The 18,235-nt window shown below is 36.7% G+C and overlaps 1 protein-coding gene across 7 annotated transcripts in view; it reads left to right on the forward strand.

Annotated features, from left to right (window-relative positions):
- Window positions 1–18,200, forward strand: part of LOC128023088 (NACHT, LRR and PYD domains-containing protein 12) — a 68,165-nt gene extending 49,965 nt beyond the window's left edge. For 2 of the 7 annotated variants that reach the window (XM_052610669.1, XM_052610680.1), the window contains 5 exons: window positions 10,972–12,578; window positions 12,716–12,889; window positions 14,170–14,343; window positions 15,349–15,395; window positions 15,736–18,200. In XM_052610669.1, the coding sequence (XP_052466629.1) occupies window positions 10,972–12,578; window positions 12,716–12,889; window positions 14,170–14,343; window positions 15,349–15,395; window positions 15,736–16,289 (2,556 nt within the window). In that variant the 3' untranslated portion in view covers window positions 16,290–18,200. Of the gene's footprint in view, window positions 1–718; window positions 893–2,380; window positions 2,428–2,506; window positions 4,987–5,859; window positions 5,907–7,189; window positions 7,350–10,422; window positions 10,531–10,745; window positions 12,579–12,715; window positions 12,890–14,169; window positions 14,344–15,348; window positions 15,396–15,735 lie in introns of those variants that run through there. The other 5 variants (XM_052610642.1, XM_052610646.1, XM_052610675.1 and 2 more) reach the window with 4 other exon arrangements.
- The last annotated feature ends 35 nt before the right edge of the window (window positions 18,201–18,235 follow it).

Raw genomic sequence — 18,235 nt, forward strand, 5'->3', positions numbered from 1 at the left:
CTCTGTGTGTGTATGTAGATGATCTGACTGTGTGTGTCTGTAGAGGATCTGACTGTGTGTGTCTGTAGATGATCTGACTGTGTGTCTGTAGATGATCTGACTGTGTGTGTCTGTAGATGATCTGTGTGTGTCTGTAGATGATCTCTCTGTGCGTGTCTGTAGATGATCTCACTGTGTGTGTGTGTGTGTCTGTAGATGATCTCACTGTGTGTGTCTGTAGATGATCTGACTGTGTGTGTCAGTAGATTATCTTACTGTGTGTGTCTGTAGATGATCTGACTGTGTGTCTGTAGATGATCTGACTGTGTGTGTCTGTAGATGATCTGACTGTGTGTGTCTGTAGATGATCTGACTGTGTGTGTCTGTAGATGATCTGACTGTGTGTCTGTAGATGATCTGACTGTGTGTGTCTGTAGATGATCTGACTGTGTGTGTCTGTAGATGATCTGTCTGTGTGTGTCTGTAGATGATCTTTCTGTGTGTGTCTGTAGATGATCTGACTGTGTCTGTAGATGATCTGACTGTGTGTGTCTGTAGATGATCTGACTGTGTGTGTGTGTGTGTGTGTGTAGATGATCTCCCTGTGTCTGCAGATGATCTAATCGTGTGTCTGTAGATGATCTCACTGTGTTAGTGTGTTTGCGTGTGTGTGTGTGCGTGCGTGCGTGTGTGTGTCTTTGTGTCTGTAGTTGATCTGTCTCTGTATGTGTTTCTGTAGGTTGTCTGGCTGTATGGTGACAGAGGAAGGCTGTGGTTATTTGTCTTCAGCTCTGAGATCAAACCCCTCACACCTGAGAGAGCTGGATCTGAGCTACAATCACCCAGGACAATCAGGAGTCCAGCTGCTCAAACACAAACTGCAGGATCCAAACTATAAACTGCAGATACTCAAGTATGTGGGAGAGTTATCATTTAAGGCCAGTTCATACCAGCGATGATAACTGTAATGATAACAATATAGTTCATAAAAATATTCTAGAGTCACGTTTTCACCAAAATAATAATTTACATTTAATCATTTAGCAGACGCTTTTATCCAAAGTGACTTACAAATTCGAAAAATAGAAGCAGTCAGGTCAACAGAGAACAACAACAGTATACAAGCGCCATGACAAGTCTCAGTTGGTCTAGTACAGAACTCATAGCCAGGGTTGTTTGAAAACCCTGCCCTGGATACTTGAAATAAATTTGAATTAATGATAACTGTAACTTAAACTATAACTATATTTGCATTCACACTAGCCAACAATAACTGTCTTTTTATTATAAGCTTGAACACTGCAGTTTTAAAGTTACAATAGTGGATGTAGGTGACATGCTACTGTTGCTTTCATCAGATACATTTTTCTTGAGTTTCAATTTTTGCTGTTCTTGTTGCATGCAAATGGCTTTAACCAGTAGATGTCCTCGAGCATGCTACATTAAGAGCACATCTAAACAGGAAATCTAGCTAGTATAATCTATTTGATCTAACAACAAAAAACAACAACTAAAATAATGCACAGTCTGTTTCACTACTACTTCAGAGGAGGCATACAATGTAGTTAAAGGGGTCATATTATGCTTCTAAAAAATACATTATCTTTGTGTATTTGGTGTAATAAAATGTTTTTATGTGGTTTAAGGTTAAAAGAACACTTTATTTTCCAAATACTGTACATAATTTGTTCTGCTCTATGCCCCACTTTTCTGAAACACGTAGATTTTTACAAAGCTAATCGTCTGAAAAGTGAGGTGTGCTGTGATTGGCTATCCAGTGCATTGTGATTGGCTGAATACGTTTAGTGCATGACAGAAATTTTAAGACCATTAACATATATGTCCAGTCCAGCTGGAGCAACGAGACAAAAACATAAATCCCATTATAAACATGATATAAACATGATTTATAATCAAGTCCTCTTTTGGAAGACCAAACAAAGTAGTTTCACTTTCACAGTGAAACACACAGTGTCTATACAACATGGCAGTGGCCGCAACAACAATACTACAACAGGAATAAAATATATGCTTTTTTTCTTTGCGTGAACATCTGGGCGGTGTTATGCAATTTTTCCTACATAGTGATGTAGAGATGTGGGGTGTGTTAGAATGAGACGTTTTAGGAGGGTGTGGTTGACTCCAAAGAGAAAGGAACTATTTAAATTGCATCATATGACCCCTTTAAAACTAGCCCTGGCTACTTGAGATAATTTTATGTTTTATGTTACCCTGTTGCTGTTTAAAGCTTCTCCGCAATGTTGTCTGCCATGTTAAACACACAAGCCCTAATTGGAATTCATTTATCAACTGAAAAAAAAAAAAAAAAAAAACCTGTGAAAGTTATCCCAAAGATAATCGGTCCACTGAACATTTTTTTGTTGTTGTTGTTTTTTCTCAGTTTTAATCATGGAGGGCATTTCAGGATCACACCAAGACTGGGAAAATGTAAGTTATGTCAGTCAAACAGACCTGCGCATATGATGTCATGATATCACTGATGTTCTGATCTGCTTTCTCTGTTCAGACGCCTGTGATCTCACACTGGATCCAAACACCGCACACACTCAACTCATCCTGTCTGAAGGCAACAAAAAAGCAAAATGTGTGAAAGATCATCAGCCGTATACTGATCATCCAGACAGATTTGAGAACAGTGAGCAGGTTCTGTGTAAAGAGAGTCTGACTGGACGCTGTTACTGGGAGGCTGATTTGACAGGCTGGGCTCACATTGCAGTGGCATATAAAGGAATCAGCAGGAAAGGTGGGAGCGACTGTCGGTTTGGACTCAATGACAAGTCCTGGAGTGTTTACTGTTGTGATACAATTTACTCTGTTTGGCACGATAAGAAGAGGACAAACATTCCTCTAAATTCACCATCTAATAGAGTAGGAGTGTATGTGGACGTGTCGGCCGGCTCTCTGTCCTTCTACAGCGTCTCTGACACACACACACTCACACACATACACACATTCAACACCACGTTCACTGAACCCCTCTACGCTGGATTTAGGCTTTATCCTGATTCTGCTGTGATTCTGTCAAATGTAACGACCCCCTGTGAGGAAATGTAGAGATGCATATAATAGTGTAATTTCCATCTTTGAGAATCTGATTTTTGTAGTTAGAAATAGTTGCAATTGTAGGATATAAAGTCGAAATTACCAAAAATCATAATCAGAAGGAGCTTTATAAACCAGTATGTTTACACAGAAGAAGTTTGACCTGGCGGCAGGAGCTTCCAGTGCAGAAGAAAGTGCACACATACATGATAGTGCAGAGTAGACATGCATATACTTACACAGTAAAGATGAGACAACACTAATATAAGATTAACTGAAAAATAAATAATGCACTATATACAGAAATAGATATATCGTGAAAAAAATATTTAAATTTATGTACAGACATTTTATTTACAATTGTACCATTTGTTTTTTTTAACAATATACAATTTTCAGATACTATGTACATTATGTCAGTTATGATGGATAGTGCATAGTTAAAGGACTAGTAAGTGACAGTGAAAGTGACGTGACATTCAGCCAAGTATGGTGACCCATACTCAGAATTTGTGCTCTGCATTTAACCCATCCGAAATGCACACACACAGAGCAGTGAACACACACACACTGTGAACACACACCCAGAGCAGTGGGCATCATTTATGCTGCGGCGCCCGGGGAGCAGTTGGGGGTTCAGTGCCTTGCTCAAGGGCACCTAAGTCGTGGTATTGAAGGTGTAGAGAGAGCTGTTCATGCACTACCCCCACCCACAATTCCTGCCGGCCCGGGACTAGAACTCACAACCTTTCGATTGGGAGTCCGACTCTCTAACCATTAGCCCACGACTTCAAAAAAACAGAGTTTTTTTAGATATAGACTTCAAATGGCAATGAATAAAATTAGTCAACATTTCTGTGATAAAGATGCAATCACCCTTAGCTCCAGGCTTTCATAGATATGCATTCCAAGACTGATTCAAATTCTGCATATTATTAATGGCTGAGTAAATATAGAGCACATGGTTTTGGATTTGAGGTTATAGAACTTTCTGGTCTGCATTTCACGTCAAAACAAATTGTGCAGTCCATCAACAAGGTTCCTCTACGATGGGCTGTAACACATGAAATCTGTTTGAACAAACTATTCTCACAAGAACACCGTATATTGATCCTAATAAGAAGTTCTGATTGGCCTTCTTTCACAGTCCAATTCCCTTTCACTTAGAGGTTATAAAAAGTTTAGTTTTTTAGTAATCTATTTATCTAGTACTTTCTTTATTTATTTTTAACACCACATTTCATAAATTCTGAATGCTTTTGTTGTTTTGGTTTTAATGTATCAGGTTTTGTTTGTGGTTGTGGGTGTTTTAGAATCGAAGATTATCAAATTGGCATTGTGTGTTATTGTTTCAGTTTTGTTCTGGATTAGTTATTAATTATGAAATAATCTGTCTGAATCTATCTAATTTCATGTTATTACAGTACTGACAGTAAATGTTTAAACACCAAGACAGGCAAAAAAATAAATAAATAAAAAATCTTGATTGTAACAGCTACACAGTTTACTACTGAGTTACTGGTTTTCTTCAAAAAGCATAGCTTTAATGATAAGGTTTTGAAATATGCAGTATAGCCATCATGTAGTAGTATCACTACAAAACGTTATTTGATTCTTTAAAGCTGCGGTAGGTAACTTTTGTAAAAAATGTATTTTTTACATATTTGTTAAACCTGACATTATGTCCTGACAGTAAAATATGAGACAGATAATCTTCTTAGTGCATATCGCCACCTAATTGATGGCTGTGCAATTTTTATTTATATCCATTTAATCTTTAATCCTTGAGAATGTGAATTATATTGTTTGTTTTATGCTAATTATATATTAAGTCATATCAGAAATGTATTTTGATTTAAATTTATACAACATAGAAAATGCTGATCCATGTGTGAGATGAAATAAAATTTAATAAATAAAATAAATAAATATGTACAAGTTAAACATTACCTTGTCATAGTGTTTTATAATTTATATGGATAACTCATATATGCCAATTAAATAAAAGCCTTATTTATTACTTATATTAGCGCTTCCTCATTAACATATTAAATATGTTTATATATATATGTATGTATATATATATATATATATATATATATATATATATATATATATATATATGTTAATGAGGAAGCACTTATATTACATATTGTAATATTATATAATGTTGTGCATCTGTCACGCACACTGAAGGCTCACTGAAGTGAACTAACCCTGATAGTTGAGGTTATCCGCTTACTCTTAAACATAACCAGGCATGTCACATAACCTGCTTTTCTGGATTACCCCCCAGGTAACTAGAGACAAAAGTAAAAGGAGGAAATGAAGAGACATCTCTTGAACCTGTAATAATTCATCATCAGAGCAAACTGCAGTTGTGCCTTAGTTTAACGTACAGTGAAACTTAACTGCAATATCTAAATAAATAAATACAAGGGATTAACTGTATTTGTATTTTATTTTTGATTATCAGTGGTAAAATAATTAGACTGCACTTTCCTGCGGAAGCAACACAACACAACACAAAACATTTTTTTTTTTACATTTTGCGTTTTATCAACCAGTGAAGAATCTGCCCTCTGCCTTCAGTGATGTGACAGTGACCTCTGACCCCTGGTAAGCCACATAAAATGTTGCTGCTAGTATGGATAGTTCAGCTGTGTGTTCAGACACCTAAAGCAGTAAAACACCGCTGCTGTTAAACTGTAATGATGATCTGCGCCACTAGAGGGAGCTCGACTGTTTTTCAAACGAGTGGAAAAAGAACGCAAGACTCACCTTTAACAGGTGACTATAAAGAAACGAAAGCAACCCAGGAGAAAGATACGCCATTTTGAGGAAACAATCGCCTGACTTTTGTGGTAAGTTCAGAACTTAATAATTTAACCATGTAGTCATATAAAATAATATGTTCTTAATAGTTTCTTATATGGTATTTCAGTCCCGCATTACTGTATTTAGACAACTTAAAAAACTCTGAGAAATGTCTTAATAAACGTCGATGATTAAAGTGCTTAAGTGAATTTAGATGTTTGCGCAAATTTCCTGGGGTGTTTGTTATATAAATCATTGATACGTGCTATAGATTACAATCTGTTGTGTATAATTAATTCATATCCTAATTTGTGTAGATGTCAACGAAATTAAAGTTTGGTTAAACATGTATAATCAGCATTTTTTTTAACGTATATAATAATAAGAAACAACATCCGTGGATCAAATATAGTAGATTCTGTTGAAAATATGTGACAAAAAGAGATGTGCATTTGTTATCACAACAATATTCTTTAACTACCTTGACAGCAGGTTTGCCTTGTCTTTTAACCCAGCTCTACAACCTACTTTATACAGCACCTACATCGAGTTGAACTTTGGCTACAACACTGTGAATCTGGGCTAAAATGTGTGTAGATGAAAGCTCAATATTAATAGCAGCATTTCCACCTAATGTCTTAAAGCAGAATAGCAGAATAGGTTTTTAATCAAAAGTAAAGACTTTTCCCTGCAAAGGTGACAGCAGCTGCATATTCAGAATACAGCAATTTAAACTGCATAAAGTGATTTTAAATCAATGTGTATTTAAATCACTTTATGTTCAATAACTGCATTCAAAAAATGTGTATGAAATAAATCCAAATTTGTTAAAATGATCACAACAGCAGCAAAGTGCATTGTTTTTCTGTTGCTTCATTTCACTTAAATTTCCAAAGCGCCATAAATAACTGTAAATAAGTTTCAAACACTGTCCTGCAGAGTTTATAATATCAGAATAATTATCAGGTTTATATATGCCTCTGATTGTCAATTACTATCATGCACTCAACAGATTTGTCTGTGATTGGTTGTGGTCAATGCTGCTACAAAAATAAAACATTTAAAAGGACATCTTTAATGAAATGAGAGAAGGTAAAAATATGATCCTGTAATTTAAAATGTTCATACATTTTTACATTTTACTCTAATTGTGACATGCATCATAACTTTAGAGTTATGTGCAGGGTTTTTTTGTAGGGTTTTTTTTTTTTTTCAGCCCTCCATGGGGCAAATGAACATGATGGTCTGACTATTTCTGCCTAAATGTACAGGAAACATATTTGTATCTTTTGTTACTGAGAATATAAATAGACAGTCAATCTCTCAACAGTATTTTGAGCAAAAGTGGAGGGCAGAGCCATGAATCAAGAAAAAGAAGACAAGGAAATTGCCTCTAAAATGAGTTCTTCATCTCCTGAAACAAGCTGCGATCAACCTATGAAGAATCTGCCCTCTGCATCCAGTGATGCAACCATGACCTCTGACCCCAGGTAAGACACTAGCTATTTTACATTTGGGTGATTTAATTCACAGTGACTTACAGGAGCCTGCAATCAGTGAGTGAGCTTTGCCTTGTTGTGTCGTAACAGAGGCTCAAAAGCATTTTCTTGAATCTTCCCTCTCCTTGAGTCCCAATTAATGTTTTTAAAGAAATGTCTAAAGACTGAATCATGCTAAGCCACAAGCTCTCTCTATCCTAATACATATGTACACACATGTATTATTTTCTTTTTAAATATCTCTCATTTTATAAATACAGGCAAATCATTAATATAATGAAATATTCTTACAATTTAATATAACTCTTTCTATTTAAAATGTAATTTATTCCTGTGAATTTTCAGCATCATTAGCCCAGTCTTCAGCATCATATGATCTTCAGAAATCATTCTAATATGCTGATTTGCTGCTCAATAAATATTTCTGATCTATGAAAACAGTTGTGCTGATGAATATTTGTTTGGAAACTGTGAAACTGAGAAAGATGCACAGAGTTATCAAAAGTGTCAGAATATTTCAATTTCAAATACATGCTGTTCTTTTGAACTTTCTATTCATCAAAGAATCCTGAAAATATAAATTATGGTTTCCGCAAAAATATTAAGTAACTGTTGCTGTTAATAATTGGGCATCAGTAAATCAATGACTGCTTCAGTGAGGTTATTAGAGTATTAAGTAGAGTGGAATATTATGAGTATTATAATGAGATAATGAGAGATTGAGTGTGTATATGTAATTATCTGCATCTGTTAGAGCACAAGTGTCAAACTCAATGCCTTCAGGCCAAAACCAGCCTGTATCTTGTTTTACGGGGTTTGCAATATAATTTAATTATACTTTTACCCTTTAATGTTTACACTTTATGACACGTATCTTGCAAGTTCATTTCTGAAACATGAACATAAAATCTCAGTTAGTGCTTCCCAATCAAAAGTCACTTATTTCTGAATTTCTTTTTTTTCTCGTTGGCTGACTAAAGCGATATATTTGATGTAGTATCTTTTCATTGGTTAAGGAGATTTTACATTGATGTCATCAGTGATGATATTTATGAAATGGAATTTCAACTTAAGTGATATTCACTGATGAGTTTCTTCTGTTTTGAACTTCATTAAGTGGCACTCAAAGTTTAAATCAGAATCAGAATGAGCTTTAATGACAGGCATGAAAATACAATAAAAAATACAAATAAGTAGGTAAGGCATGACAATATACAGATTGACGATTGTATGAGCAGGTATATTACAATAGGCAGTTATGTATGTAGAGGTATAGGGATATGCCGGTATCAGGTTTTCCTGTTGTGATTAATTGCCATTGCTTTTATAACGGCATTGATATAATACTTATTACTTAATGCTTATTGATATAATACTCAAAATACTGTATAACAGTTTTTTTTTCCTTATTACAAAAATAACTGAACATTTTCAATACAATAATACAATACAGAAAAAAAAAAAAAATATATATATATATATATAAAGTTAAAAGTTTTAGACGGATTAAAGTGCAAAATAACTATGAAGACCCATAGGTATCACTTTACAATAAAAATTAATTAGTTAACCATTAACATCCACAATGAGCAACAGCTACATTTGCTACAGAAGTTATTAATCTGTTATAAAATACAAGTCTTATAATATACAGAAAATATACAGAAAAACACTGTCAAATTCCAACGGTAATGGAGCGTAAAACCAAAAACATCCTTTTACTGTATTAAATAGATTGAATAACCGTTAATTGTGAGACTGGATAAAACGTAGTTTTTTACTGTAATAAAATGTTGAAATTATAAATATTATATTATGTGAAAAATAAAAGTGTACACTAAGTATGTATGTTAGATAAATAAGGGGATATAAATATAAATAGTGTTGTGTGTTCCACTGTTGTTGTCAAGTGTTCATAAGATGGATTGCCCGAGGGAAGAAACTGTTCCTGTGTCTGGCCATTCTAGTGTTCAGAGCCCTGTAGCGCTGGCCATATGGCAACAGTTCAAAGAGGGAGTGTGCTGGATCTGAGGGGTCCAGAGTGATTTTGCCAGCCCTTTTGCTCACTCTGGATAAGTACAGTTCTTGAATAGAAGGGAGGGTTGTACCAATGATTCTCTCAGCAGTAAGGACTACCCTCTGTAGTCTTCTAAGGTCAGATTTAGAAGCTGAGCTGAACCAGACAGTTACTGAAAGGCAGAGGAAGGATTAACTGACGGTGGAGTAGAACTGTTTCAGCAGATCCTGTGGCAGGTTAAACTTCCTCAGCTGGCGAAGGAGGTTCAGCCTCTGCTGGGCCTTTTTCACAGTGGAGTCAGTGTGAATGTCCCACTTCAGGTCCTGAGAGATAGTGGTGCCCAGGAACCTGAATGACTACACTGAAGTCACAGTGCTGTTAATGATGGTGAGTCTGGGAAGAGCAGTGGGGTTTCTTCTGAAGTCCACGATCATCTCCACTGTTTTGAGCGTGTTAAGCTTCAGGTTGTTGAGAGTGCACCAGACAGCCAGCTCTTTTACCTCCTGTCTGTAAGCAGACTCGTCACCGTCCCGAATGAGGCCGATGAGTGTGGTGTCATCTGCAAACTTTAGGAGCTTGACAGAGGGGTCCTTAGATGTGCAATCGTTGGTGTACAGGGAGAAGAGCAGTGGGGAGAGAACGCAGCCCTGGGGAGCTCCGGTGCTGATTGTACGGGTGCTGGATGTATATTTTCCCAGCCTCACTAGCTGCTGCCTGTCTGTCAGGAAGCTGTTGATCCACTGACAGATGGAGGTGGGCATGGAAAGCTGAGTTAGTTTAGTCAGGAGAAGGTTTGGAATTATAGTGATAAAGGCTGAGCTGAAGTCCACAAACAGGATCTCCACGTAAGTCCCAGGTCTGTCGGTGTTTTGCATATATATATATATAACATTTATATTTAACTAACTTATAAAGGCTTTTGCTGCCACCTACTCCTGCAACAATGTAACCTGCACTAAAGTCTCTGAAGTATCCCCACCACAAAAACTGACTGCCTTTCTACAACATGCTGTTTATTTGTCTTTTGTTCTGTTTGATTTTTGGCAGTATCAGCAGGAGATCACAGTCTCCACATTCAAGCTGTGTGTCTGTGAAGAGTAGCAGATCCATTGTGCGACCCGATACTTTCAATGATGCAGTGACCTCTGACCCCCTGTTAGTATAAACATTTACATGTTAATTTACTGTAAAGCAACTTACTTGAACATGACTTAAGACATAATTTTTAAGAATTAACACAACATGTAATCTAATAATATGTAATATGCAATGCACAGGGACATCAAAATCATATCTAGAAACATATCTATTTCTTATGGTATTCATTTCTGAACAGTCATTGAAAGCACTGTAATTATATTTTCTTACAGAATATATTTGACCTGCACTGCATCCAGTGAGGCTGGAGAACTGCAGAAACCAATGGATGATGTTCTTCAGAGAGTGAAAGACCTGCACAAAACCAGCATGAAGAACAAGTTTGAGAGATTAATTGAGGGAATCAAACTCCAGGAAAATGAAAGCCTCCTGAACAGGATCTACACACAGCTCTACATCATAGAGGGAGAGAGAGAAGAAGTGAATGAAGAACATGAGGTTTTACAGATGGAGAAAACAGCCAGAACACAACACTCACAAGACACTCCAATCTACTGCAATGACATCTTTAAAGCCTCCGCTGAAGCAGGATGTGAGGAGAAAGAGCAGATCAAGACTGTTCTTACTAAAGGCATCGCTGGAATCGGAAAAACCGTCTCTGTGCAGAAGTTCATTCTGGACTGGGCCGAGGGAAAATCCAATCAGGATGTAGATTTCATGTTTGTGCTTCCATTTCGAGAGCTGAACTTGGTCCGAGATCATCAGTACAGTCTTCACAGACTTCTGCTGGACTTTCATCCTGAACTCCAAGATCTGGACTCACAGATTTATGAGGAGTGTAAAGTTGTGTTCATCTTTGATGGTCTGGATGAAAGCAGAATCACACTGATGTTTTCAGACGCTCAGAAAGTTTGTGATGTGACTGAGACTTCATCAGTGGCTGTGTTGATGTCAAAGCTCATGAAAGGAGAGCTGCTTCCCTCTGCTCTCATCTGGATCACCTCCAGACCGGCAGCAGCCAATCAGATCCCCTCCAAATACATCCACCGTCTGACAGAAATTCAGGGATTCACTGAGCCTCAGAAGGAGGAATATTTCAGGAAGAGAATCAGTGATGAGCATCAAGCCAGCAGAATCATCTCACACATCAGAAGAGCAAGAAGCCTCCACATCATGTGCCACATCCCCGTCTTCTGCTGGATCTCATCCACTGTGCTTCAGAAGCTCCTGGAAGAAGATCTGAGTGCAGAAATCCCTCAAACTCTGACTGAAATGTACATCCACTTCCTGCTGATTCAGATCAACATGAGGAAGCAGAAGTATGAAGAGAGAGATCCAGAGAAACTCCTGCAGTCCAACAGAGAAGTGATTGTGAAACTTGCTGAAGTGGCTTTCAAACAGCTGATGAAGGGCAATGTGATGTTCTATGAGGAGGACCTGGTTGAGAGCAGCATAGACGTCACTGACGCCTTAGTGTATTCTGGGATTTGCACTGAGATCTTTAAGCAGGAATCAGTGATTCATCAGAGGAAAGTCTACAGTTTCATACATCTAAGCATTCAGGAGTTTCTCGCTGCTTTCTACGTGTTTTATTACCATGTAAAGGAAACTATGAAGGGATTGAAAAATTTTGCTTCAGTAAAACATTTGCTTAAAGCTGCAGTAGATGAAGCCATTGAGAGTGAGAATGGACGTCTGGATCTGTTCCTGCGGTTCCTGCTGGGTGTCTCACTGGAGTCCAATCAGAGACTCTTACAGGATCTACTGACACACACAGAGAACAGCTCAGAGAGCATCAAAGATTCAATACAGTACATTAAAGAGAAGATCAAAGATGGACATGGGCTCTCCACTGAACGATCCATCAATCTGTTCCTCTGTCTGCTGGAAGTGAAAGATCAGACTCTGTTCAGAGAAATTCAGGAGTTTGTGAAATCAGACAAACACTCAGAGAAGAAACTCTCTGCTGCTCACTGCTCAACTATCTCCTACATGCTTCAGATGTCACAGGAACCGCTAGATGAGCTGAACCTCCATAAATACAACTCATCAGATGAGGGTAGAAGAAGACTGATACCAGCTGTGATCAACTGCAGGAAAGCCATGTGAGTGTTTAATTTATCTGGAGTCTAATTTGCTTAGTTTTAGAATACATTTTAACTAAACAGATTTTTTAATGTTTTTGAAAGCAGTTATAGAAAGGGTTTATGAATTTTAATCTTGTGTGTTCACTCTCTTTCAGTCTTGCTGGCTGTAATCTTTCAGATCAGCAATGTGATATTTTGACATCAGCTCTACAGTCCTCAATCTCTGTCCTGAGAGAGCTGGATCTGAGTAACAATGACCTGCAGGATTCAGGAGTAAAGCTGCTCTCAGATGGACTGAAGTGTCCAAACTGCCAGTTGGAGGCACTGAGGTTTGTCAGATTTGATCTTAGATATCACAAATGCTCAGAAATTGTTAAATTTAACACACTGTTCAATGAGGGCATTCCTGGTTCCAACAGCTAGCTTATTTTTCCATTTGTAACTTTTTAATCAAACGTCTTTAAACAAATATTCTAGCTGCATTCTTTTTACCTTTCTGAAATTTCCTCACAGTTTTAATACACCAGATCTTCTGAAAATTGGCAAATTAAATGTTTATTTGTAGTATAAACTGCAGACCTAACTTCATGATGTTCAAATCCTTTTGACCTTTTATTGGTAACCCTACATTAGGAAATCTTAAAATCTATGATTTTAATGACCACATTTAGTAAAATAAAATCCTGGATAAACTTATATGTTAACATTCATTATAAATACACTGCTGCAAAAACTTGGATAATTAATAACCGGTACTGCTGTAATAGATGATAGAAATCATTATAAAAGCCGATAGAAGCAATAACAGGGACATTAATCCAGGGACATAAATGGATCAACAATAGTACACTGTAAACATTTGGTTTAAAAAAACAGCCAAATTTTGACAGTTAAATATTGTTTTCCATTAAAACAATAATATGACATAAAACAATGCATTCTGGGTAATATTTGTAATTTTTGAGAATGTAGGCTACTGCATTATATTGTGAATTAACCCCTTTGAGGTCAAAGATTGTTGACGGACTCAGTTTATTATTGTTTCACTTTCACAGCACGTTAAACACCATTCTCTTACTTGATCTGGACAAACTGTGCATCAGTTGAAAGTTTAAAGACTCTAGCTTCGATATCTGACCAATGTTTTGATAAAACATTGTTGCAGTGACAGTTATTTAGTAATTTATATCAGGAGTGCAAAATAATAAGTCCGTGCCAAATTTTGAACAGAAATTCACCACTCAATCATATTCAGTCACGTCAGCAGCAGTTTATTTGTGTTCACGTAGACTCACTGAACAGCATCGATAAGGGATTATAGACCAAAGATGCATATCTACGGAGATATATGGATACATCTACTGATGTAAATGATGATTTCTTCAGACTGAATCATAATTTCTATTAATTTTCCACTGATTTACGCAATCTGGTGATAAATAGCCTCTCCCAGCGCTGTCTCTCTGTGTGTGCTCCTCAGTGCTTGTGCTGTGTGTCAGACATACTGTAATTGGTCCTTCGCCTTGTCAATCTTTAGAGTGTCATAACTGGACAGCGTTAGATTGTGTCACATGGTTACTGTACACTTGTGTTATGTATCAATTTATAGGTTGTCAGGCTGTATGGTGACAGAGGAAGGCTGTGGTTATTTGTCTTCAGCTCTGAGTTCAAACCCCTCACACCTGAGAGAGCTGGATCTGAGCTACAATCACCCAGGACAATCAGGAGTCCAGCTGCTCAAACGCAAACTGCAGGATCCAAACTATAAACTGGAGATACTCAAGTATGTGGGGAAGTAGCAGGATTTTACACTAGATTAATAAAACTGATAATCAGTGTTGGGTGTTATATGTACACACATACAGTACTGTGTGAACATTTCCGGCACTTACTGTAAAGTGAAGATCGCTTAAAAATATGTATTATTTTAATTAGCATAAAAAGAAATAAAATCAGTGTTTGATGGCCACCTTTTGAGTTCTTGGATTAAGACCCATGGACCCATCCCACCCAGGTCATTTTCTTTTTGAATTGTTACATTCGGGCAGATGGTACAAGATCCTGAAAACTCAAACGAACAGAATAAAACAATTTATATGTCAAAGCAATGCCTGCTTTAAATACTGGAATAACTGAAACAGAACATCATGTGCAATGCTGAATATGAGTCATGTAACTTTCTGCTGAATGTTACTTGTCTTGTGTATGTACGGTGTGATTTTATTTTAGTTTCTGTTATTTATTAAGATTTTTTTATTTTTATTTAGATTTATTTTATTTGATCATGCAACCAAATGACTGCATTTAAATTTTATTGTACTTGTACATTGACAGTAAAGACATTTAATTTAGTTTAAGACATTTTTCAAAAACCATTTTGAAATTACCAAAACATATTTGATCTGGATTACCATAACACACATTGCCATAGTCGTTGCCTGGGTTGCATAAGTATGTGTGGGGTGGAGCTATTGAAATAGGGACGAGATCCTTTTGGGGGTAGGGGCGTGTTTGTTTTGGTGATTTTAAATATCAGTATCGTTTACCAGAAATTGCTTACCCCCCTTTAAATCTATACCTTGGTTGACATTATGATATTTTGAGAATTTTTGAACTGTTCGATCAATTTATTTTGTGTTTAGTCACTTGGTCTTGAATTTATCCTCACTAAGTTATGGGTGTTGTTGGTTTTTTTGAGCTGATGTGTCTTTGGTGCCTTTGTAGATATTAGTTTATTAGACTTTTAATAATAAATCATTTATCATAGTTTCTATTTGTCTCTTTCTAGTGTGGATAATGGAGAACATTTTAGAATCACACCTGGACTGAGGAAATGTAGGTTTTTCTCTCACACACATTCACACATAGGCTCATGTTTGTTTTACTATATTATTAAGTAAATTGCATGGACATCCACTGATTTTATAACAGGTTAATGATATTTTCTATAGCCTGACTCAACCCTTACCCTTAAACTTACCCCTCACAGAAACGTGTGCAAAACAATACACGTAAAAATATGTTTTGGCTAATTTATAAGTGCATTGTCATAATAATTCACTACACAAGGACATTTGGCTCTCACAAGTATAGTTAAACTAGTACACACACACACAAACAAACATACCCACACAGAGCTCTAAAACTGGCATTTGTGTATCTTTCTTGTTTTCAGATGCCTGTAATATCACACCGGATCCAAACACTGCACACACTCAACTTGTGTTGTCTGATGAGAAGAGGAAGATTATACATGTGACAGAACCACAGCCGTATCCTGATCATCCAGAGAGATTTGATAGCTGTGAGCAGGTTCTGTGTGTTGAGAGTCTGTCTGGACGCTGTTACTGGGAGGCTGAATGGACTGGGAAGGGTGCTGAAATAGTAGTGTCATATAAATGCATCAGAAGGAAAGGAGTGAGTGATTGCTGGTTTGGATACAATGACAAATCCTGGAGTCTGTACTGCTGTGCTAATGAATTCACTATATGGCACAGTAATGTGAGCAATAATATACCCTTTCCCTTATCCTCTAATAGAGTAGGTGTATATGTGGATGTGTCGGCCGGCTCTCTGTCCTTCTACAGCGTCTCTGACACACACACTCTCGCACACTTACACACATTCAACACCACATTCACTGAACCCCTCTATGCAGGGTTTGCAGTTTATGCTGATTCTACAGTGTCTCTTTGTCAGGCTGAACAGCTTGCTGTGAGAAACAACTGAGACAAGCTCTCACTTTTCCCAGTAGGCACATTTGTTCCTCTATTTTTTTATATTAAACAACTAACGCAGTTCTTCAATCCTGGTCCTGGAGACCCACCACTCTGCAAATTTTCTCCCTTACTTGATTCAGATCATCAGCTCATTAGGAGAGAGCTCCATTAACTGAACTGAATGTGTTAGATAAGAGAGACATACAAAATGTGCATAGCAGTGATTCTTCAGGACTGGGATTCAAAAGCACTTAATTTAAAACTAAAAATTAAAGCTTTGTTGCTTTAACTTATAGGTCATCTACATACTAGTGTACATCTGAATGTTGTCCAGACCGGTTTGATTTTACAAAATATATCTATAAAAAATACTATCACATTGAAAGATTGTGTGTGCACATCCAGGATTTTGTGAGTACATAGACACGATATTTTTGTTTTGTTGGAGACTCTACAAATTGATGCTCGCTGGTATCTTGAGGATACAGATGATTGTTAATCCAGAAAGGAGAGTAAAGCTGAAGTATATTTATGAATTTTTCAGGCCTGTCTGAGCAGAAACACTAGAGGAATGTTTTTGATGCCAGGCCTGATTCATTTATTGCAGGATTGCAATAATATCTGAGAAAATAATATATTGTTTTTTGTTGTTGTTGTTGTTGTTGCTAAATCGACATCTTATGTTACTGAGAATATTTTCATTTCCCCATGTTTTGTATTGGGTTTTTAAAACCATTTGGTCAAAGAGCCTAAAAATGTTCTTTCTTGTGCTAACATGCTTTATTCAAATGAAACTAAATGATCAATTACAGCTTTTATTCAAGTAAAAAAATGATTTCCAGTTGATGAATATGACTGACTTCATTAGGTAGCTGCAGCTCTTTAATGTAACAGCTGCACAATTGGGTTACTGGTTTTCTTCACACATGCAGTGTCTGTGCTGTTACATCTGCAAAGTTTAGATTCAGGTCTGAGAACCTCAGATTAGTTCATTGAACATGACTGCATGCTAACAAACACACAGGATTTGAACAATACAATTAATATCTGAACATTCAACAGGGCTCTGTGTGGTGGGAAAAGCCCTGCTGACTGCACGGTTGTCTGTTACTCACTCAACTGTGTTGGGGTTCCCCATTTGATGCATTTGATGACTGCTTTTGACATCAATTAATGTGCAGCTCAAATAAACTGTTTTAATGTTTAACATCTTTAAATTGGATGCTGTCCGTGTCCGATTAACATCACATAATTCACCAATTTCTCTTGAAACACATGAAAGTAAGTGGCCATTAACTGGGAGAAAACAAAGTAAGCTTTATTAAACAACACTGTGTGTATATGATTGGAATTAAATGTCAGTTGAAAGGATTGTTATTGCCGCTTTCCATGGAAATTTGCGTATTTACCAAGCTATGAGTTCATTTTTTGTTGTTGTTGTTGCTAGTACTAGTGCCTGTGCATTTTAGAGTCTTTAAACAACTTAGCTTCCTCATATTTATCTGAACTGCTTTCCTCACATAACCTCTCTCAAGATCTAGTGATCTTAGATTGCTCACTGTTCCTAGAGTCAAATTAAAGAAAAGGGGTGAATGTGCCTTCACTGTTGTAGGCCCTGAACTCTGGAATAGCCTGTTCATGTTAGATCTGCTGCTACTTTACAGGTTTTTAAATCTCTACTCACTTTACTTCTCCATTGTTTACAATGTCCCCTGATGTTCCATCTCTGTACTTGATTTGTGATATTTGTGATGACAATTCTGGTTTTATTTCTTATGTGTTGTTATATATTTGAAATGTGGAAATGATTTTAGTTTTTAGTTGTGAATTATTATTATATTTTTTTTGATGCTGTAAATCACACTGGTCAGCTGCTGCTGTTGTAAATGGAGCTATATAAATAAATTGAACTTGAACTTAATTGAAATGTCGACTTAATGTCTGAAACCTAAAATC

This window comes from Carassius gibelio, chromosome A1, assembly GCF_023724105.1.
Source record: "Carassius gibelio isolate Cgi1373 ecotype wild population from Czech Republic chromosome A1, carGib1.2-hapl.c, whole genome shotgun sequence".
Taxonomy (NCBI): Eukaryota; Metazoa; Chordata; class Actinopteri; order Cypriniformes; family Cyprinidae; genus Carassius; species Carassius gibelio.